A 23,282-nucleotide genomic window follows, 5' to 3' on the forward strand; every position below is an offset into this window, starting at 1 on the left:
TCGGTTTATAGGGCATCCAGTCCCTGTAAAACTCAGTTTATAGGAAAGTAAAAGGAGTTGTGTCGTTACTTTGCATAGCAACGTGTAAATTGCCAGGCAGGTGCTGACCTTCTCTGACAGGGAGGGAGAAAAAGGAAAAGGTGTGGGAGTGATGGAGGGAGTGAGAGAAGGGAAAATCAGGGAGAGAAGGCAACCAACTGTGGAGTGGGGAAAACAATGACTGAAGTGAAGAGCAACCTTGTTCTCCTGGCAGAGTTTTTTCCAAGTTTTCCACCCCAGCTACAATTAAGACCAACACCAGCAGCTCAGCATCAAGGTCAATAGCCCAGGAAGGTGTTCCCTGGGCGGCAAGCGCCTGCTCCCTCAGTCCTGCCTGTGCCCAGGAGCTGGGATCAGCAAAGCACCTCGAGATTCAGTAATAAACAGTCAACAAGAATCACTGCTGCTCCACCAAAAAAAAACAGCTTAGCAGCGTTCGGCAGTGGGTGAGATGATTAAAGATTAACCCCCTGCCTCCTGCCTCCACCCCTCTGGGGAGTATAGGCCTTGAGGCTCAGCAAATCCTTTCAGAGAAATATTTGAAATAAAAGACAACAGATAGGGGACGCAGCGAGGGCAGAGGGAGGCAGAAGGGCCAATAGCCTCGGACAAGGGAATCGGTACAATCTGGCCCGTGTTTGCCGATGATAATGCGCCTTTCCAAAGCCCTAATAGACATGGAGATGGCAGATTATAGCGCGGCGCTGGACCCGGCGTATACCACTCTGGAGTTTGAGAACATGCAGGTGCTGGCTATGGGCAACGGTAAGTCCCCTCTGTCTTCTCTCCTCCACTGTGGTGGGATGAGCTGGGGGGTGCAGGAGGAAAAGTCCCTGGGGTGGCCGCCGAAATGCTCCCGAGGAGGGTGGGGGTATGGCAGGGGTGTCAGCCGTGGGGCTCCCAGCAGTTCATTGTGGGGGTTTCTGCTTCCCCTGGGGAGAAATAGAGGTGGTGGTTCAATGCTGTGCTTGGCGCAGGCAGGATAGTGCCCCGCAGCCCAGACACCTCAGGGATGGCACTCACCAGGAGCTGGGTGCGATGAGACGTCCCCACTGGACATTCAGCTAAGGGTCTGGGACTGGGGCTGAGCACAGGGAGGGTCTCACCACCCCCAGACCCCAATCAAAAGAAAAGACCAGCCAAACGTTTCTGAGTGAAATGCTGCCAACAGCTCCCCGAGAGACGACTGAGCCGGTGGCTCCAGAACAGAGCCAGTCCCACCCCAGCAGCAGCTGGTGCTAGATTCTCCCAGAGCAGAAAGACATTTAGCGCCTAGCAGGGATGGAAATCCCTTCGAAAAGCCATTCAAGCGCTGCCCCTGTAGCTGCCCTGAGGCCATGGCTCTTCTCCGTGCAGTGCTGGGGTGTGGGGTGGCATCCCCTTCCCTGGAGTGCTGCCGGGCTGGGAGGCTCAGCCCCCGGGAAGAGGGGCGAGGGGACCTGGCAAGGATAGATGAGCATTCCCGTCCCCTCAGGAGGGTAGGATCACACTTAACCCACCCGGATTCACAACCCTGGCCCACCCACTTGGGGACCAAGGAGACCTGGTGATTAAATGCTCAGAGATAACAGGAGATTCCTCTCCAAGTCCCCCCTAAAGTCTCTCTAAATACGAGGTTAATGACTAAATGAATCACACGGCAGAAAGCGACCCCCCGAGCCCTTTCCTCCTGCCTGCTGCGTCACCGAGGCTGCTGGGGCACCCCTGTCCCAGAAGGGCTGTGCTAGTGGCATGGGCTCTCCCCTCACAGCCTGTGTGGGTCTTTCCTGGGTTATGGCTCTGCTCTGTCACGGATGTGACACTGTGGTGCCAAAGTGGCTCTGCTGTGCAGTAACGCCCCGCCACCCTGGGTCTCAGCCCCTTCTCTGCTCTCTGGGGCTGATTCTACCCACCCAGGGGTCTCAGGGCTGAAAGCAGCTCCCTTTGGCTCTGCAAATGCCCATCTGGACCCTCCCAGACAAGCCCAGGTCTTGCTTCTCTCCGTGCCCCTCTCCCACCCTGCACAGGGGGCTGCGACTCAGCCCCTTGGGCTGAGGGCTCCAAGGGGCAGAGGGACACGATAATTTTATATGACAGGAATAGGTGTGATACCTAATACGCCCTAGGGGTGGATGAGTCAGCTGGGTCAGGCGGCACCAACACCTCTCCTCCTCTGCCCAGCTCCAGACCAGGGGCAGGTCTTTCTCCAGGGCTGCTTTGGCACTCCAGCAAGTGCCCGCAACTCTCTGCCTACAAAACCTCCACCTACAAAACCTCCACCTCCTTTTCTGGCTGAGGACTGTGGGACAGCTTGGCCCCTGCCCTGCACAGCTCTGCAGCTCCAGCCCAGAGGTGGCTGCTCAGCAGTGACCGAGTTTGCCACCGTCACAGACCAAACACATCCCGTGTTCACACAGGCTTGGGGACCTCTTGAGGAGCTCCTGTCCTAACACAAGTCTCATCTGCAAGGTCTCAAACTTAAAGTCAGATTTTTTCTTTCTTCCATTTAGCTTAACTCCAAATCAATCCCATTAAACCCACTTCACTGCAACAGCCAGAAGCCCAAATTTCTGGCACTATGAAATAAACTTAATTGGAAAATTATCCATTAGGCAATAATTTCATTGTTGGTTGGCTATTAGACTAAGATGTTGTAATTTCTTTGATAATGGTGCCAGTTTTTCCTGTTCTACATTCATCTGATTACAGCATGATATACTGCTAAAAAGGGATTTATCTGGGCTGTCACAGATACACAAGTAATGTGATTATAGGCAGATCAGCTCTTCCTCTCTCGTGTAAGTCCTATGTTTAGCTGAAACTGGAAATTAACTTTCCTTCTGGAGTGACCTTCATCCAGCTGAGCCCTCAGGATGCATTGTGAGAAAGAATGTTTTTGGAGGCAAGTTGCTCATAGGGACAAGAGACAGCCGGAATGGTCTTGGGAGGAGCTCGGGGCTTTGGGAGTGGAGAGAGGAGCTTTGCACAGGCAGCTGCACTCACGGAAATGCAGCTGTGTGACAGGGTGTGCCAGGCAGGGACACAGAGAGGCAGCAAAGTGACTCAGAGAGAAATATAGGAGGGACACAAGGAATTAGAAAGCAGGCAGGGAAATGAAAGGTGCTGCCAGAGCCAGGGAAGGTGCTGGCTCAAGATCCCCCAAGCTAGCTTGCTGCTGGATCCACACCAGTTACTCCTGCCGAGGGATAGCAAGAGCAGGCTGTGAGCCTGCTGCAATACCCCTTTCTCTGCAAAATAAAAGCTAAAATTGTAGCCCTCCCCCAGGCAGCATTGCCTTGGCCTCCCCCAGCACCCATGCTCCAGCTACCCAAGGGAGCCCTGCTGGGACCAGCCTTTTTATGGCACCCAGCCTCCTTTCTGCTCCCCCAGGCAGCTGTTTTCCTCCTGGGGTGAGCGTTAACTGTGTCCCTGCCAAAGCCAGAGACCAGGGACCAATAGACTCAAGTATTAAAATCCCAGCAGGTTTCTATGGCTTTGTAGATCCTGGGTATCATTTGCAACGGGGATTTCCACTGAAGCAGGGAATGTGCTTGTGCTGATACAGGAAAATGTACATGGGAGGGGACAATTAGATCAACTGAATTAAGGCCTGATCCCTTCAGCCTCGAGGTTTGTTTGGCTTGCTGGAGGGGTTTTAGTGTCTGGGTTGTATGGTTTCAAGCCTTTCAAATGTCCTTTCCCACAGAGGCTGTTGCAATTCCCCATCCTCCCCAAAAGAGCCCTGCAAGTGTCAGCCCGCCTTGGTCTGTGAGGACTGTAAGACACATCAACCTCAGCTGTGGTGCTACCAGACTCTGGAAGATACCCAGCAAACAGCCTCCTCCATGCTGTAGCATCTCCCTTTCTTTCTGGGTTAGCTTGATCAGTCCTTCCCTGCATGGATAGTGATTTCCAGCTGTAGTCATTTGAGTTCATTATGCATTTAAAGTCTTGTTCTTCTGAAGAGCTGCCATGCAGGCTGAAGCTCCATGCCTGGCAGAGAAGCTCTGCAGCAAAGCGAGCTGGTCACCCTGTTTCTCTAATAGCATCTGCTCGGGGCTGCCTTGGGGTCTTTTGGTGCTGTAACACAAACACCTCTCTAATAAATCAGCTGCTCACCCTGAGCTGTAATACCTCAGCTTTAACGCTGCACCAACTTTTTCTCTGGCCACACTACTGCAGCCCAAAGCACCTGCAAATCCCCAAGGAATTTTGGTTCTGCTCTGTGACTCCTGCAAATGGGTTTCTGTTTTGTCTGAAGGCGTCACTGGAGTCAGGCCTTTGGGAAGAGCTGCCTCACCCTGGCATGTGGGGAGCTTTTGCACACTCAAAATGCAATGACTTAAGACACTCAGAGCACCCACCACTCCTTACACACGTCTCTGACCAACCCCTGCTGCACAGCCTGGCTGCAGCTGCCTGGTTCCTCCAAAAATCAAGTCTCTCACTGGAAACTGAGTTAGGAAATGTTGGCTCTCTGTCTCACTGTCGTCTTCTTCCTGTGTCCTTCCCCAAGCAGACACGTCTCCATCAGAAGCAGCCAACCTCAACACTTCCAACAGCATTGGGGTGAGTGCGCTGTGTGCCATCTGCGGGGACCGTGCCACGGGGAAGCATTACGGGGCTTCCAGCTGCGATGGCTGCAAAGGCTTCTTCAGGAGGAGCGTCCGGAAGAACCACATGTATTCCTGCAGGTAAGGACAGAGGGGACAGACTCATGTGGCTGAGACAAAACAGTCCCTAGGAGCTGAACAGCAAAGCCCTCAAAGTCCACCAGAATGGTCCTTCATCCTCTTCATCCTCCCTGCGTCTTCCACCACCTTTCCTGACCTCACGCCCCAGCTGGGAAGGGTCAGAAGACTGCTCTCATTTTGTGATTGCCCTCCAGTGATCACCAGGGAAAGACCCTGGGAGGTCTTGCCCCATTCTTTAAGGTCCAAGCATGTGTTCTTGCAAATGGATATGGCCAAACACAGATGCAGCCAGCAAGCAAGGTGGTGCCAGGGGGAAGCCCTATTACAGGGGCTGAGCACCTTGCTACTCAGTGCTCTGAGTGCAGTGCAAACCCTGCTCATTCTCTGGGAGCACTTCAGTGGCCTCCCATCTCTTCTCCATCATAAGATGGAAGTGTGTCTGCCATCTACCTAAAATGCTGTCACTGCCTGTTACGTAAAAGAACATCTAAGGAGCAAAAAGCTGGGCAGCATAGCAGGCATGTCTCTGAGGATGAGACACCCATGTTGCTCCTGCAACTCATGCACTGCACCTTGTGTCATTGGTAGGAGCCCACGGCTCCCCCGTGCCATCAGTGGTTGTGACCTCCCTGCTCCCTGTTCTGAGCAACCCACACACAGAGCCATAGAGGAAACCAAGGAAACCTCAGCTCAGTGTCTAAATCACTTGGACTTTTTGATTGAGTTACTCCTGATGGCCTCCCAGCCACTTGGAGAGTGTGAAGTGCAACATAACTCTAAAATCCAAGTGACAGAAAGAAGCCCCAGGTTTATGAGTGCGTGTGAAGCACATTATCACTTACACCCCAGGGTTATTTAAGCTGGCTGACGAAGAGCCCCCTCCCCATAGCTCCAGTGGAAAAGCCAAGGTGCTCTTTGGAGACTAGGGCTTTTATATAAGTGATTAAAAAACTGCTTTCAGGCATCCATTTGGTCAAATCTTAGTTTGGGGCCTTAAAAAGCACAGCAGAAACAAGCCTTTTCAAAAGCTACAGAACTCAGCATGGCTGGGAGCCCTTTCCCAGCTCTGTACGCCTTTGTCTTTATTTTACAAGCTTGATCAGTCCACAGTAAATTAGAGAGAATTTGCAAGTGAAATCCATGCTGCAGATGGCCACCAGGCTTGTGCTGCATTCAAGAGCCACACACATGGGAGATCAGCGTTTGCCCCGCCATGTGCAGTGGGTTTGGTGATACAAGTGAGGAGGGAAGGAGCTGGTTGCTTCCCAAGTCCTCTCTGAAGTGCAGGTGGCTGCAGAGCTGTTCGTATACCAGCAGTGCTGTCCAGAGGTCAGAACCAACCTGCCTGGATCCCAGACACAGTCCTGGAGAGATGCAGGGACTTAAACCCACCTCTTATCCTTACTAGCTCAAGAACAACCTTCTACCCTTTTTTAAAATTCAGAATAAATGCATTCTTCCTCCCTTCTAACTGGGATCTAACTTAAAACAGAGGTTACCAAGTTGGCTCTGACCGTCCTGGCTCACACTTTTAACTTCACTGGGGCTTGTTAGTCCATCATGAGCATCCTGTGCCTAGTGGTTAGTGAGTAGGACCAGGAGCCTGAACTCCTACATGTGACTGTCAGCTCTAGCCTGTCCTTATTGAACATCCAGAGGCAGAGCAGAGAGCTGAGATGTTCAGTGTAAAGAAGAAACCTCAGGTTAAAGCAAGTGCAAAAATGGCACAGACTGGGGCTCCTTTCTCAGGGTGAACCTCTAGGAACCCACTCTGAGTGTATCTTGGAGCTTAGGGTTCTGTCTTGTCCTGCCTTCAGGCTCAGTCTTGCTGCTCCTCACACCTCTCTTTCTTCCCAGGTTTAACAGGCAGTGTGTGGTAGACAAAGACAAAAGAAACCAGTGCCGATACTGCAGGCTTAAGAAGTGCTTCCGAGCAGGAATGAAGAAGGAAGGTGGGTGATCATGTGATTTCCCTGCGCTTCTCCTAGCTGCAGTCACGTTGGCTGTATATGTTTGAGGAAGCCCTCACAGCCCAAGGCCAGTCCCTGCCGTATACACACTCACCCAACTATCTTAGCCCCGTCTTCCCTCCACAGTGCTCTCCTGTGCACAGATCCAGACTCCCATCACAGGGGGCTTTATGGAGAGTTTTTGCCTCCAGTCACGAGCCCTGCATGCGCCCAACCTGCCCGCTCCTACCCATGCGACGTCCTTGCAAGTAGCCATTGTCCCAACAGCTGAGCTCAAGGCCTGGGGGCCCTGCATGCTCCTAAATTCAATTTCAGGGCCCCTTCTCAGGGCACCTCTCAAAAGACAAGCCCACAAGAGTGCCACAGGGCCATGCTTGTGTCTCAGAACTGCCCGTGCTTGTACACACAAATCATTCCTGGGCCTCTTCAGCTCACTCTCACTCACACTGACACACACATCACCTGTGCTCCCACATAGCTGGGGCATCCGAGCGGTTTGGGAACGCTTCTCAACATCAGTGAGAAGCAAAACTTCAAAGAAGGCCTGAAAATTTGGAAATACTTTGGGAAAACTGTTCTAAGTGCTGTTGCCCCAGAGTCACCATGAAATCCACAGCTGGACGGGTGAGTCCAGCAAAGGTCCAACTGTCATTTTGCCCCTTTTTTTCCCAGCTGTGCATATAGGTTCTTGCTGACCCTCTGCAGAGAGCTTAGTTTTACCTGATGCATCAGCCACAGCAGAAAGCACCCAGAGTAAGGTGGAGCATTTTGGCTATTTAGCTCCATATGAAATGAGTACAGAGATCAACCCCCCTGCATGGCCAAGGCTCACCCCACCAACTTCCCTGCCTCACTGTCTCTGCAACCCTTCCAGGTCCCCATGACTCAAACATGACAGGACAGGATTCACCCCTTGTTTAGCCCTGCTTGGTTCTCAGGAGTATTCCCAGTAGCAAGAAAACCTGGGGCTGCTGTGGTCCTGCTGGTGGCCCACTGGTGGTCCCGCCAGTGACCTTGCTGGTGGCCCTGTTGGTGGAGGGACAAACTGCCAGGAGCAGCCCAGAGGAGCTGCCTGGCACATCTCAGAGCTCACCCCACTGATGTCTGCAAAGGGATAACCAGGAGGCATTTGGCCCTGTTGTTCCAGGCAGAGAAATTAAACCCTGTGTGCCCCCCAGTTCACACCCCGTTGAGGAGAAACTTAGGAGAAAAAGGTTCCTTGAAGATAACAAGGAAGTACCAGCAGTACCTGGGCAGGTTCCCCAGGAACACCAGCCTGCTGGACACCTCTGAACAGGAACATTTCTTCCCTGTTAAAGGGGATAAGGTATTGCAAGGAACTTGGCTTGACTTTTCCTGAAGAACATAGGAATCCTCCTCTCCCTGCAGTGCCCGCTCATCCCGTGCCCAGAGCTTCGTTGCTGTCTGTTAATATTCAATAGAAGTTACATTAGGTGCATGACCAGCTAATACTGAGCAAACATTTGGAAAACATCATGGCGTGACTGAACTCAGGGGCCTGCTACTGATAACAAGCAGCATAACCTTGAGAGCTCCTATTTACAGCCGCTGACTGCAGGGCTTTTCTTCTGGCCCAGCCTCATTATTGCTTTTTATCAGGTGAATTTATACATTGAGAACGTATCAATCCAGAGAGCCACCAGCCTAAGGCAGGGACTGTTCTGTTTCCCCTGCCATCGATCAATACCTTATTTGAGCAGATGGCTTTGACTGGCATGACCATGGTGAATTACAGCCAGCCCACAGCCTCGTGACAGACAGAGAGGCAAATCCTCCCCCTCAGCACTACTGCTTCTGTGGCTGCTGCTGCTTCTAGACTCAAAGCCCAGGTCCTCAAGATTAGACCAAGCAGGGAGGCACGTTGGGGTCAAACCTGTCCTGGGACTGTCTTTACGATAAGGTATGAGAGAGCTCTGTTGCTCTGGATAGATAAGTAGGAGCTGTTCTGCACTTCCTTCCTTATTGTAGCTTAGTGGAAGTTTTCCAACTGCACCTACCCAGTGCAAGAGCTCCCCAAACAGAGCTCACTGAAGTCATTTGGACAGACAAAGCAGCCATGCAGACACTTGACTCCTCCATTTCATACATTTGGGCTGCATGTGTGAGCATGGCCACCATTTCAGACCCCATATCTTGAAAGCAAAAAACTCAGAACCAGATCCTTTGAGAGGAAACTTTCCCACTGAACTCTACAGTCTTTGAACCAGGCGTCTGGGTTCTGAAATGACCCCATCCCAGGAAAACCTAATAAAGTGAATGTGAAAACAGAACCACCAGATGTAGTCAGCTCTCCTGTCACAAACCAGACACAGTGCTCCTCTACCCTGCCAGACAGGCGAGTTGGGAAACTGCAGCTAAGGAAGGGGAACAACAAAAGTCTGTGCTAGTTTTCAGTGTGCATTGACATGAACGACCTGCAGCTCAGCCAAAATACTCTCTTGCAGCTGTACAAAATGAACGGGACCGAATCAGCACCCGGAGATCAAGTTACGAAGACAGCAGCTTGCCCTCCATCAATGTCTTACTGCAGGCAGAAGTCCTGGCACAACAGGTACCTCCTCCTTCTTCTTTGGCAAATACAAAAGAATTAGGCACTATCTGGCCAGTAGAGCCAGTTGAGTATTTAATAGCTGAGTCTTCAAATTACCACCTTTTTTTTTAAGTAACTTATCTGCCAACTCAACACTGATTTTTCAAAGTCATTTGTTACCTGAAACCATCCCTTTAATGCTCTTTGGTCCAGAACTCAGTGGTAATAATATGCAATAACCTCTTCTGCTTTGATGGGACACATGACGGCTGGAGAGCCTGCTGGAAGAAAACAAGGTAGACTCATTGAAATCCAAGGAGCTGCAGCCACCTGAGCCAGCCAAGGGGCTGGCTTTGCACGAGCAGCCTCCCTTCCCCATCGGCTGTTAGGAACTTTGGATTCTGGCTTCCTTCACAGTTTCATGAGGAATCAGTTTCATGCTTTTTTTATGCAGATATTCTTTCCAGTGTTTGCTTGAAATTTCCCATTTCCACTAGCATACTGCCAAGACTCATTTCCTAGAATGTTCACCTGAAAAGATGACTCTGATTTAAGAATCTGGCTATTGCAAATGGTGTACATCAGATCAGCACTCTCTAGGAGGACACAGGACAGGATGGGAGCACACAGGCTGCAGGGAGGGTTTGTCTGCGAGAACAAGCGATGAGGATGGGTCTGTGCTGGAGGCAGGAGCTGCCATCCTTCATGGGCACTGGGGAGAGCAGCACTCCTTGTCCCGAGGAAAATGAAGAGGGATTCAAGTTGACAGTCCATGTTCTTCCTTGCTTCAAGGGTCACAGTACCCTGAAGGCTGCCCCGAGGGATGCTCTAGGACAGGATGTGCCATGCTCTGGGCTCCACGCTAGCACTTAGGCTGTAAGGTCCACTTCGCCAAGGAGGGGATACACCAGAAGGACCAAGGGCCAATTCTGTACACAAGCAGCATATCCAGTCTCATCTCATGTCTCACCTTGTCCTACGCAGGCCCTAATATATTTATATATACCCTATAAAGATAATATTGGCACTGCTCCCAGAGGTGTGAGATAATGGGGCATCAAGTCACCTGACCAACAAGGGAAAGACATTTCCGGGACTGAGTCCTGCAGTGGCATCATATGTAAGTCTTGAGCAGGGTCTGCTGATAAAAACTACAACCATCGACAAATCCAGGGGAGCTCCTGCTCTCCCACAGAGCACAGAGAGACTCATTAAACAAGGCAGGCTCCAGCATGGTAATTGGTAACTTTTATGTGCCTAGCTAATTAGAACAAGATACTGCTGAGGAGCTGCTTTCTCCAAGATCTCGGGTCACTCACTCAGAGGTCTTTATTTATTTGCTAAGCCTTCCGGGCTCTCTGATTAGGGTAATACATGGTGAGATTTTTACAATCTTATTTATTCAATAATAGCTCGAGAGCTGGAAAGCTTCCAGGCAATGCAACCTGAAAAAAAAAAAAAATGCAGGTGGCATTTGAATTCCATTTCCTTGGGGAGGCTGGCAGGGTCCAAGCTGAAAATGCTGGCAGGAACAGGACAGGAAGAGCTGATGTTGTACAAGAGCACAGAGGGCAGGCGGAGGGCAGCGATGGGGTTGAGTTAATTGCTTACAGAAGCATGAGGATAAAGTAGTGACTAAGGGCAAATTTTTAGATGAGCTGGGTGAGCAGCTATGCATGAGAACCGTGCAGGAGGTTGGGTGCCTGGTTTGGGGGAGATGTTCTTTCCAGCTCTGTGTGACAGTACTTGCAGAGTTGTCAGGCTTGTCCTTTGTGGATGCAATGGCCCCATTTGCTCTGCAATCACAAATAATTCGCCATGCAAAAAATGCAATCTGTGTTGTGGTCATGCTTGCACATGTGCAGTTTTGCCAAAAGGGCTTAAAAGCTGGGTGGAGGTGGGAGATTGTTGTCTTTAAAGTCTGTCTTTAGCATTTCAAAGTGGGTAATGTCAAATATTAATGAACCGGTGCTCACTGAAAGCGATGTCAGACCTGGAAAGCTACCTTCAGCAGAGACTTCTTGTGCTCATGCAGACTCAGACAGAAGTAGAGCCTGTATGTCTCCTGTCAAAAGCAGACCAGGCAGGTCTGGCCAAGCACTGGCTCTGGAGCAGGGTGGAAGGGGGAGAGGTTCTCTGCCCTTTGGTGGGACCAAGTAGCTTCTGCAGCACCACTGGGTGGACGTGTCCTTGGTACTGGGGAGGCTGACTGCTACACCAGCCCCTCTGTTCTCTCCTGAATCTTGACTGAGCACATTTGTTCAGTAGGAGGAAGACCTCGGCTTTAGAAATATTTCTTCTGTCCTTTCCAGTCTATTCAAGGCATGACAGTTTACTGAGACGATCCACAGCCTCAGCTCTGAAGCATTTCATGTTCACAGATACCCAAGTTGTTCTCAATTTAAATGAGCTGTGCTGGGCCACATATTCTGGGGGGGTGGATGTGCAACAAATTTGGTTTTGTAATCGTTAATGCTGGAGTCTGCATCAACACAACCCATGGGCTCGGAATTTTCCTGTCTGTTTCCTCTGTGGCACTGAAAGCTGAAGGATCTTTTCTCTCCTTCCAGATATCATCCCCGGTTCCAGTGATCAGCGGAGACATCCGAGGGAAGAAGATTGCCAACATCTCTGATGTGTGTGAGTCCATGAAGCAGCAGTTGCTAGTACTGGTTGAGTGGGCCAAGTACATCCCTGCCTTCTGTGAGCTGCCCTTGGATGACCAGGCAAGTGCCCCCATCCACCCCACCTTGCTCTGCCCTGGCGAAGGCAGCAGGGAGCCGAAGGAGAGCTGGGCAGCTGAGACCTTCAAAGAAAATGTGCATTGTCCACTCTGTTATCCTGACTGCTGCAGCTGATTGGGAATGACATCCATACAATGCCAGCACAGGCCATTTGCATGTGCAGCTAATCAGTTGATGAGCACAGTCATGATAACACTGAGCTCAAATAAGGTACATAATCAGGTGCGCATTTTGCATGGGTCAATCAGTCAATTATTTATTCATTATAGTTTGTGCAGCACATTGAAAACCTGAAGTGCTATACAAATGCTTAGGGTAATCAGACTCAGTAGGACAAATTTCTAGCCTAAGGTCTGCGCAAGACTTAAAACCAAATCTGCCTATCTCTTTCTGTTTCTTGCCCAGGGATGTGTTTGTATCCATCCTCCTGATGTGGAGTTATTGAAAATAAACATTAGTTTGCTCCCAAGGCAATAAGAAAATCTCTCTTCAGAATTAAAACCCAGAAATTTATTTGCATTTAACACGAATTCCTAAAATGACATTTTCTGATTCCATAACCAAGGTAAGCACAGTGGGTTTGAAATCTTCTGTAAAACCACACTGCAGGATCTCAGCCAGCCTCAAAGAGATACAAGGAGATGTCTCTTGTGTAAGTCCAAATTTCAGAGGTCTGCAGCAGATGTTGCAGGATGTGATGTGTGCCCACCCTTGATCAGCACGTGGTGGGGAGGCTCCAGAGGGAAGGGATAGCACTTCTGGCAGTGGCCAGCACAGGTCCTATCACAAGTAGAAAGGTTTCCAATCTGCCCAGTGTTCAGTCACAAAATCAGCATGGGTCTTCTTCAGTTAGGATCAGTCTCCTGCCCTGTTATCTAGAGGTAATTTTTACATTATCAAGAAAAAGAATATCCAGAAAGTGAAAGCATCCAGCTGATCAAACCCCCCTAAATCTTAAAAGTGAGATCTTCAGTAATCACCCAGCAGCACAGAGCCACAGGGAATTCAGTGCTGTTAGCACAGGAACATATTTCCTTCTTTCTTGTTGTGTACAAGGGCTAAATTGTTTAAAATGTTAAGAAAACTGTTAACCTCGTACGGCAAATACAACTCAAAAATTATGAAAACCAAAATGGACTCCAATGGCAAAGGACATTCACACAGCAAACAGGCTGCAGCCCCGCGGAGGCCTGGGCAGCTCTGCACAACCCATTGCATCCCTGTGCCATTTGGAACAGAGGCAGTAAACCTGGTTAATAACTCTGCAAACTACAGCAATTTCCACATGAGCTCATTTTACAATTGTGGGGCTGCAAAATTTCTCACAGAAGAAAACAAAGCCTAAAGATGACATTGTCTGAACCCTGCCTTCCCACAGAGGGGAGGCTGCTCTCAGCATGCTCCACAGGCTTGTCCGACTGAAACAGGTCTGCTGTTATGACCAGCCATCCCCCATCAGGAGCAGTTCCCAATCTGTCCCAAAGGGCCTGAGAGGAAAGACTGTGCTGTATTAAAACTAATCAATTAATGCCATCTGTGCTTTCTAAGGATGGTGTGAGAACAGAGGCAGCAGATACTCAAGGGAGTGCAGGAGGAAGGACAGAAATGCCAGAGAATGGGAGTGAACAAAAGTATGTGCAAGGCAGCTGCCCAAGGGGCATGAGAGCCAGTCAAGACATGTTCAGTGGGAACATTTAATGTTGGAAAACACTGCTACGTTGCTGTTAAAATGTTGCCTGAGAATGAATCATCTCTGCCAATATTTTTATAGGAAGGGTCATACCCAACCCCTCATTCTTCTTCTGCACCAAAATGTCAAAGTACTGGGTTTGGTGGGGCAAAGCCATTTCATTTTAAAGTTAAAAGTTCTACTTTGTTGTGTTACAACTTTTATATTTATCCTCGTTCACAATGGAATGATGTATCTCAGGTTGATCACTGCAAGAGCAAACACCAAATGAGATGGTTTTACCTTGTTGAAGTACTTTACTTTACCCTGCTCAAACAAGCAAATTTTATGGAAACAAAAATGGTGGTTCCAAACTGAGCTTTCTTGAATTTACATTAGGCAGGAAATTTCTATGTGAGGGCTTTGCTCCCCCTTGGGACTTGCAGTTTTTTCATCCTTCTCAAAGTTTCGTCAGATAGACAAGCTCAGTGTTTTTGCAGCTCTGGTAATTACGAGCAGCTCAGCTAACACATCCGCCCATGTTTGGATAGTGATAGAGAGACGCTAGATTTTGGCATATAGATAAAGATTCCCCAGCATCATGTGTGCGTAGCCTTTTTGCAAGGATCTCCACTCTGTTTATTTTGCATAACTCTTTTTCACCCTCTGCAAAAAAAAATTCCTCTCTTGGACATCAGCATCTTTTCTAATCAGAGCTCTCTTCTATGGGTGACACATTCTCCTGGCATTTCTGGTAGGGTAAGACTTCTCTTGTCTTTGTCAGATGCTGAGGGATAACACACTGGAAAAGGGGACCATTCCCATCAGGACACACTTTTCAGAATCTCTCCATTAATGTTTAATGATTGTTTTCTCCAGCAGAGGCTCCTGGACGGACATTAAGAAGCCTCTGTGTCAGGCTGTCCAATCGTTAACTTCTGTTTCTGCCTAAATCTCTGAAATTTTTAACTGAAGGAGGGCAAAAGATTCAGAACATTCTCAGGAGCCACTGGAGGGTGTAAAATGAAACACTTCAATCATTAACGTCAGGACAGAAAAACATCCCTTTGGCTTCCCTGGCCCAAATGCCCATTGCTGAAATGAATGGCCAGAGGGTGACCCCACCAGCCAGGCAGACGTGGGTCCCCATGAGCGCGATTTCAGCGGGAGGTGGGCATGGCCCTGGGGGACAGCAACTGCCCACAGCAGTGGATGGTACTTCTCCTCACTTCCCAGGCTGGAGCATGGTCCCTGGTTCTGCACTTGTAGGAGTTGCCTCGTCTGCAAACGTCCCGCTGTGAACATGTCCCACTGCTGGCGTGAGGTCCTGGGACAGTCTAGCATGGTCTTGCTCATGACATGTGCCACGAATATGGGATGTTCCAGGTGCTGTCTATTATCTACGCGTTCTGCTGCATTTATAGCTGTTTGTGCACAGGAGTGAACCATTTTTTGACCTCTTTCTCTGACTGTGACTGGAGAGGGACTCTCACTCCTCATCCCTGAGTGCAGTATAGGAATTCTGGGCTTTCTCTCTTGCTTACATGAAATCACAGCCTTGTCTCTGTCTCTGCATCACCCAAATAACTTTTTCCTGCTCTTGCAGGTAGCACTTCTGCGAGCACATGCAGGGGAACATCTGTTACTGGGAGCTGCCAAGAGGTCCATGGTGTTCAAGGACATCTTGCTGCTAGGTAAAGAGTGCACTTCTGCTCCTGGCCCACCTGCTTCTGCGAAGCTTCCCTGACAGGGTGAAGGAGAGGGTGCTTTAGCATTTGTGGGCATCCTTTGTGCAGGTATTTTAGCGAGCCTAGCACCTTTGGGTGCAGCTAGGCCTGGCTGACATTCACATCAGGGCCACGACATTTGGAAGTCAGTGGACTATGAACATTCACACGGCCCTTCCAGGTTTGTGTAAGCAGGCTGTGGTGTGATTGAGAAAAAGGCTCTTACTCCTCGGTCAGCTTTTCCTCGCTTGAGTGACTCCTGTGTAAGGAGAGGCTGCTCTGGCAACACAGATCAGCATTTCTGGTGGACTGAGCCAGGGAAGGGGCAGAAGGAGGAAATTCTTAAGTCCTCCACCCTCAAAATTATCTCGGCGTAGGTTACCTGAGTTTTGAACTCCTTTCCACCCTTGACAAGTCTCTGTGCTTCTTGTCCAAAGGAAATGACCACATCATCCCACGGAACTGCCCTGAACTGGTAGAGGTGAACCGCGTGGCCATCCGCATCCTGGACGAGCTGGTCCTCCCCTTCCAGGAGCTGCAGATAGATGATAATGAATATGCCTGCTTGAAAGCCATCATCTTCTTCGACCCAGGTATGCTCCAGCTTGGTGAGGGTTACCGTCAAAGGGGCCTAGTCTGGGTTATGCTGACTAATACTGGTCCTGAGTTGTAGAAACGCTGCCTGGTCTCCTCTCTGGGGCAAATTGTTCTTAGAGGGAGGGGAGAAGTCAGTCTAAGAAGAGAAAAAACATCCATTACAGCAGACGACAGAGAATCAGACAGCTCACCTCAGCCTGCACCCAGACTTCATGCTGTTACTGAAGGGCAGCTCCTAGGGAAGCAGCCTGGATAGTTTGCTCTGTGGGTTGTTTCAGATGCCAAAGGACTAAGCGACCCCTCCAAGATCAAGCGGATGCGGTACCAGGTGCAGGTCAGCCTGGAGGACTACATCAATGACCGGCAATATGACTCACGGGGCCGCTTCGGGGAGCTGCTGCTGCTGCTGCCTGTGCTGCAGAGCATCACCTGGCAGATGATAGAGCAGATCCAGTTTGTCAAGCTCTTTGGCATGGCTAAGATTGACAACCTACTGCAGGAGATGCTGCTGGGAGGTGAGTACCTGAGGGTCCTACAAGAGGCGTCTCAGTGTTTCCTGATCACCATCCCCTTGAGAACCTCCACAGCCATTGTTTCCTACCTGCAAAAGATGGAGACAGCTTGTATGCAGGTCAGCCCTTGACTCACACAAAATCATCTCCCCCTGTCACTGGCAGTGGTAACAAGGGGTCCTCCATTTCTACTCGTCTAAAGAAATGCATTAGCTCTGCATCTATTTATGGAGAGGCATTCCCAGCCTTCTGCATGTAGACAGGTTTTGCTGTGCAACCCTCAAACTCCTACCAGCCAGTTATTTCATTAATCCTCCTCTCTGTCAGAAGGAAGTCATCAAAAGGGTCTGAAAGCTCAGGTTGAAAGCATGTGCCAGATTTTCTAGTGAGAGCATCCAGTGGGACAAAACAAAAAGTTACCACTGTGCTATTCTTTATATGGAGGTGTGACTCGGGAGGAGAGGAATATAATCCTGTATGAGAGGAAATGCAGGCAGCAGGCAGGGGTTTGTGAGCCCAGGGCATCCATGGAGGAAAATGGGAAGAGTGTGCTCAATCACATATGCACAAGCTGATCATGCACAAAGCCTTGGGCATTTTGGTGCAGTTGGTCTGCCCATCTGAACTGTCTCCTTCTGCCACTGTGGCAACTAATGTCCTCTGCACATTTGTAGGCTCATCAAGTGAAACACCGCATGCTCACCACCCCCTGCACCCTCATCTGATCCAGGAGAACCTGGGAACAAATGTCATTGTGGCCAACACAATGCCTCCTCAGATGCACAACGGGCAGATGTGTGAGTATTGCCAGAGAGATGGAGAGCTCCCAGGAGAAACTGAGAGCTTTCCAGCATGCCTATGGAGATAGTTTCTTCCTTGCAAGGAAATTTCCATGCAGGACAGAGACTGATAATGAGTGAGTGAGAAATTCCTATGCAGAAAGGAGGGAAAGACAAACAGGTGGGTTAGATTAGATTAGGCTAGGCTAACTGATTCAACAAGATCTTCCCTGGCAGACTGTAACTTTTACATAGCCCTTAAGGGGTGATTGATCCCATCCAGTGCCTACTGAAATGAGTGGAAAGGCTCCCCTTTTGTTCAGACACACCTCACTTTGCCCTCTGCAAAACCACAGGAGAATCTGGTCCACCACACACAGCTACCACATGGGGCCACCGCTTGGGAATTTGGGCTGAGATGACCTCAGCTGACCAAAAAAGTGGCCAGTACAGATCAAAATGCCTGCAGCTCCCTTCATTTGATGTTTGTTACTGTGGTTCTTCCAGGGCATCTAACCACGCCTGTGCATGCGGGCTGCCTTGCAGCAAACACACAGGCCATTAGGAGCAATGGTTTTGTTACAGAGCCTCTCCCTTGCTTACACCTGAACCTCGCACAACTGAGGACAGATCCCAGTGCTGTCGGGTCCATGAGGCCCTCTTCTAATTTTGTTTCTCTCTCTGTAGCTACTCCAGAAACTCCACAGCCATCTCCACCTGCAGGGTCAGGACCAGAGCAATACAAGCTGCTGCCTGGAGCTATTGCAACCGTGGCAAAACAGCCCACCTCCATCCCGCAACCCGCCATCACGAAACAGGAGGTCATCTAGCAATCTGCAGACCAGCTGACCTCATTTAGAAGACCGTGTGGGAGAAAAGCCCGAACTGACTCTGTCACTGTGAAAAAAGAAGTCATCCAGAGGTCCTTGGGCGCAAAGACACGGACTTGCTTATTGGACTAGTCCACCACCACCAAAAGCTGTCTTCCTACAGCTATGGACAGCATGTGCCACGGGCAGCCCCGAGACCCAGAACTAAGGTTGAAGCCTTACTGAAACCCTCAGTCCTTGTAAGAAGGGCCAGATCTCTGCCTCCCTCTGTGGGGAGGTTGCAGTAACTGGCTGGGGACAGTGCAGCTGGCTGTTCCCCCATTGCCACCTCTCAGCATCGGTTCAGCACACACAAGACCCTGCGAACAAGCAATTCTCTGTGCAGTGTGAATAGAGGGCTTCCCTCCCACAGCCATGCCAGCTCCCCAGGCAGTCCCCAGTCCAGCCAAACTTGATGGAGGTGGAAGCTCCCCCAGAATCATCACAGCAGAGGAAGCTCGCAGGTTTTGCCCAGGCAGCATTCCAGAAATGCTCCTCAGCCTTGGCTAGTCTCAGGTCTTTGCATCGTGTCACCCTCCAGCACACTAACCACCCCCAGCCAGGTCTAACAAATCTTTCAGCTGATACTGTGGCAAAGTCTGGCTCACCAGGATTCTCCACTATTTGGATCCTTCTGCCTTTTGAGGGGTTTTGTTATTTCTGTGCCATGATTGCCCTCCCACCACAAGGCTCAGAGAGGCAATCACTGCCAAACCCTTCCCTTACACCACTTACTGCCTCCTCACTACCTGGACTGGGAAGTTGGGGGACCAAGGAATTCAGGAGATTTCAGCTAATGGGATGGGGTCACCCCATGCAGGCTAGCAGTGGGCAGCACTGCCAAAAATATCACTGGCCCCACTACTGCTTCTCAGCAGTCAGAAGACCACTGGTTGACTATTTGCAAAGAAGTGGGGGAGAAGGATGTATGAAGGGGAGAGACCTGTGAGGGTGAGAAAAGCCTGAGCCTCACAGATTGGACCAAGGTCTTGGGCTGCCCATGTGCTGGGAGCATCGTGACCCAGGATCTCAGTTCAGACCCAGCTTTGGTACTAAGATATGCCATATAATCTATTTGTCCAGTCCAGTGCCACTCCTTCAGCTTAGAGTGAGTGGCTGATTACAGATTTATAGGTCTTCATAACATGATAAGAGTTCGTTATGGCTCCTTCAGACCTCACAGGGTTTGAAGGCAGCAACCTCAAAAACACACTGGTTTGAGTCCTGCAAAGGAGAACAACAGAGGTCCAGGAAAAACCCTGTCTCGCCTAAGCCCCTTGAGTCTGCCCCAGCCATGGGTCTGCACCCACCTGCCCTGCTCCCTCCCTGCCACAGTCCCTGTTTCTCTGTGTCTGTCCGTGCCAAGACCCCGCAGACCTGACCTTTGGTTTACAGCTAAAACCAGGAAAGGAGCCCTCCGGTGCCCAGAGCTTGCCTCTCCAGGTGCCAGCAGCGCTGGAGCTCGCAAAGCCCTACACCACTTCAGGCCTGAGTCATTTTTGGCAGTGCAAGGCAATAGCAGCTCTAACTAACCATAGACTATGTGGGGTGCTGGCCTCTCAGGAAGATGAAGCTGGTGGAACCATGGCTGCCGAGAGGTCCCTGGCGGGGTCGAACCTGAGCCAGCCCAGCCAGAGGAGCTGCAGGTCTGTCCCTTGATTTCCAATGCAAAAATGAAACACCTCGCCTTGCGCTGATGGTGTCAGAAGTATTGTATCGTCTCTCAAGGGTGGTGGCATCGTACCAAGTAATTTATTGCAATGATGAATCCAATCATTTTCTGTAAATTATTTTGTAAATCACATTGATTATTTATAATTGGGAGATTAAATGCAAAAAACCCGTAATAACCAGGCTGTCTTTTGCAACTGCAGCAACCTTTTTTCCTGTACGTAGACATACTCTGTGGGGAATCCTTTCTGGTCCATTTGCACCAAGCATTCCTCGATATTGTACATTAATTTTTGCTGGTTACTGCCTTCCAATGGAAACAGAGGAATATTTCTTCACTAGAGTTTGTATTCATAAAAAAAAAAAAGAAATAAATGCAAAAATATTTTCTAACTTTTCCCAGACAGATGGATTTCTTTCTTCTGGGAGGATTTATTTTAAATCAAGGGCCTCACCTCCCTGTTGGTCTGAGCACAAAGCATATATGTGTTGAGGAAAAAGCCCAAACAAGTGTTTGATGCTGTCGCCAGCTGCCACTATTTCCAGGCAAGCCTAATATTAGCTGGTGTCTGTCCTGAAGCCACATGTGCTGGAATCATATGGATGAATGACAATTCCAATTTTCATTAAAAGAAAAACAAACATGAAGAATAAATATTTGCTTTTGTGATTCCAGGGAGCTTAAACATTTGAAGTAACCACACTCCAAAAGCCAAGCAAAGAAAGCCAAAATATGTTATTAGCATTTTGAACATGTTAATTTTTAAGTTCCTCTTGTATTTCAAAAGTAATTTCTGGGCACTTTGGGGTAATGATTCTGCTTTGGTTCACACACAGCCAACCTACTGCTGGCAGCAGGTGCAGCCAAAGGCAGACTGAGCCTATGGGGCACAATAAGATGGTAAAGTGAAAGTCAATTTGTCACTGGTTGTAAAGGTGAAGAAATACACTGACAATTGGAGAAGGCTCTTAATGACCTGTTCTTCTGATCACGGGAGCCTGCTCTTAGCTGTAGCATGCCCAGGAAGATAACGGGAAGAGAGGAGAGAGGTCTAGATGGCTGTAAAGATTAGGTATCTGGGGAAGAACAACATCCGGCATTTTCAGCTCTGATCTGCAGGACGTGCCCCTCATGTTCCCCCATCTCCTGCCCCTGATGTGAAATGAAGTGGGCAGTCTCATCCCAGGTAAAAGGGATGAGAACCAGCCTGATTTTCCATCCCACTTGCACATCCAGTGGTGTCCCACTGACAGTCATGCTCATGAAAACTGTCAGCAGGTATCAGATGCAGGGATGAGATTCAAACTGTGTTTGAGGACCATGTGGAGACAGCACTTAAGAGTCTGGGGCCAAGGACCTGGGAGAATAGGACAGACCTCAAATAACATGCCCTCAACACCTGTGCACCCGTGATGATCCAGAGCTCTGAGGCCATCGCTGAATGCCTGAACAGGGTCAGCAAAGGCAGTCTCAGGACATGCGTTATCTCAGCATACATACAATGACTGAGTGGCTGGTCCAGTCAAAAGAAGAAATAAAAAACAGGACTCCTCTGCCTGCCACAGTAACCCTGTGACCCACAGTTGGTTTTACCTGGGTATATGCTTAAAAACTCCATATATGTAATATCACATCTTTGAAGCAATAAATTCTCCTGGATTCCTTCCCATGAACTGCTCTGTTGAGGTTGCCCTTTACCTGGTTAATCTTAAATCAGTGCCGTCCCTACAGGAGGTTTCTTATTGCTGGATTCGGATCACTTGGAAAAAAACCCTCAAACTGCCCCAGAGACAACCTTATCCTTAAGTGGCATCCTCGATCCCAACCCTCACCTCTTTTGCTACTCCAGCCTGGAATCACCCTGAGACGCTGATCTTGCCACTTATGGGCTGTGGTTTATCCTGCTGGGCTCCCTGGAGCCCACAGACAATGTCCCATGTCACAGGAGGTGGCTGCCATAAGGACAGATAGTATCGGCCTTTAAGACACAACTTCCATACATCATTTTTGGACACAAGAGCTTTTGACTGTCCTTTTCTGTGCTTGCAACCTAAACTAAGGATGATTTCCCACACAGCAGTATCTCCAGCTGTGAAATCTTTTCACAATGTCCAAGCAAAAATCTGTGAAAGTGGTATTTTTAGGTCCTCTGGCCACTATGAAATACATTCTTTTCATATTCCTTATATAACCTTCATCTGAAATAGCCAACAGGCTTTGGAGCCTTTTCCACAGCTTTCATATCTCAGTGGGAGAAAAAAAAAAAAGAATGGCAAACGAGTTTTATGGTCTGCATATCATCTCTGACAAAAGCAACTATTGCTGCTATTAAACTTGCAAGTGCACACACAGGCACAGATAGTCATGAACAAAAAGAGGCAGCACGGACGGCTCAGCAACGTGGCACTGCTGAGCCAGGCAATTCTGTGTGCCAGGCGGGCCACTTCCCTCAAGGCTGAGCACAAATATCACCAACCAGTTTGGGAATTCAGGCCACACACTGCACAACCCCTTTCCACTCAGAGAGGCTGGAGGAGGAACGGTAAGGTGTGGGTATGTTTAAAATCCCTCTCCCCATTCCTAATTGAGGTGTGACCCTGATAATCATAAACACACCTAGCACCTGAAAAATTGCCAGACAGGCCAATAAAAAGGGCAATATACTGTCAGCTTTGTTAGGTGTGGAGTGAGCAGGAGAGTTTGGCACAAACAAGACTGCAGTCACGTCCTTCAGTTCGGCGTCCTGTGTAAGAGAGAAGAGGCTGATGGGGTCAACAGAGAGTTCCCAGTCCAAGGCCAGGGGGAGAAGAGCTCTTAGTCTAACCTGGATCTTGGGAAGGAAGGTGGTTTGGGAACTGTATTTCCAAGGCTTACTCTGGCTTTGGATCCAGAGTGATGCCAGGCTTGCCTGAATGCGGCTGCTTCATCAGCTTTCAGAGGCCTGAGGTCACCCCTAACTTGGGAGATCAGCTGCAGAAGAAGATAGGGGTTACACAAACAACTGGGCTTTGCAGACCATGCTCCATTTCAGTCCCTCACCTCTGGCAGCTCTGCCTGGCTGGGACCTGCAGCCCCTTGTGACCCCACAGAATCACGAAGACCAGGGAGCCCTTCTGAGCCTGGGGGCCCCACGCCAGATGACTCTGGTCTGGGGGGAGCTGTTGTGATTCCCTACCTCCTCCTAGAAACTGCTATGGGTGCGATAAACAGTGCAAGAGCTGCCTGAGGGACATGCCTGGATAGACACCCACAGCAGACGCATTGAAAGTCAGACAGGAATCCCTCACTGCAGCTGCCAACCCAGGTGTTAGCACCAGCTGGAACATGACATGTTTCCCTTCACTGACCGGGAAAATCATTACAATAAAGTAGCTCAATAATACACTTCTCTGTTCCTCTCCAGGATCCTCCAAAACCTTACTATATCTTAAAAACATCCATTAATAAATCCTGCTGATGGGTTAGTATTACCATTAACCA

At 49.5% G+C, this 23,282-nt stretch overlaps 1 protein-coding gene across 1 annotated transcript; it reads left to right on the plus strand.

Moving 5' to 3' along the window:
- The first annotated feature begins 638 nt into the window (after window positions 1-638).
- Window positions 639-20,194, plus strand: HNF4A (hepatocyte nuclear factor 4 alpha). Its single transcript, XM_074888482.1, has 10 exons — window positions 639-804; window positions 4,538-4,712; window positions 6,570-6,664; window positions 9,148-9,254; window positions 11,804-11,963; window positions 15,257-15,340; window positions 15,811-15,966; window positions 16,249-16,485; window positions 17,157-17,279; window positions 17,949-20,194. Exons 1-10 carry the CDS (start codon window positions 684-686, stop codon window positions 18,089-18,091), a joined length of 1,401 nt encoding a protein of 466 aa, XP_074744583.1. The 5' UTR covers window positions 639-683; the 3' UTR covers window positions 18,092-20,194.
- Window positions 20,195-23,282: the final 3,088 nt, after the last annotated feature.

This window comes from Strix uralensis, chromosome 18 (assembly GCF_047716275.1).
Source record: "Strix uralensis isolate ZFMK-TIS-50842 chromosome 18, bStrUra1, whole genome shotgun sequence".
NCBI classification, from domain to species: Eukaryota; Metazoa; Chordata; class Aves; order Strigiformes; family Strigidae; genus Strix; species Strix uralensis.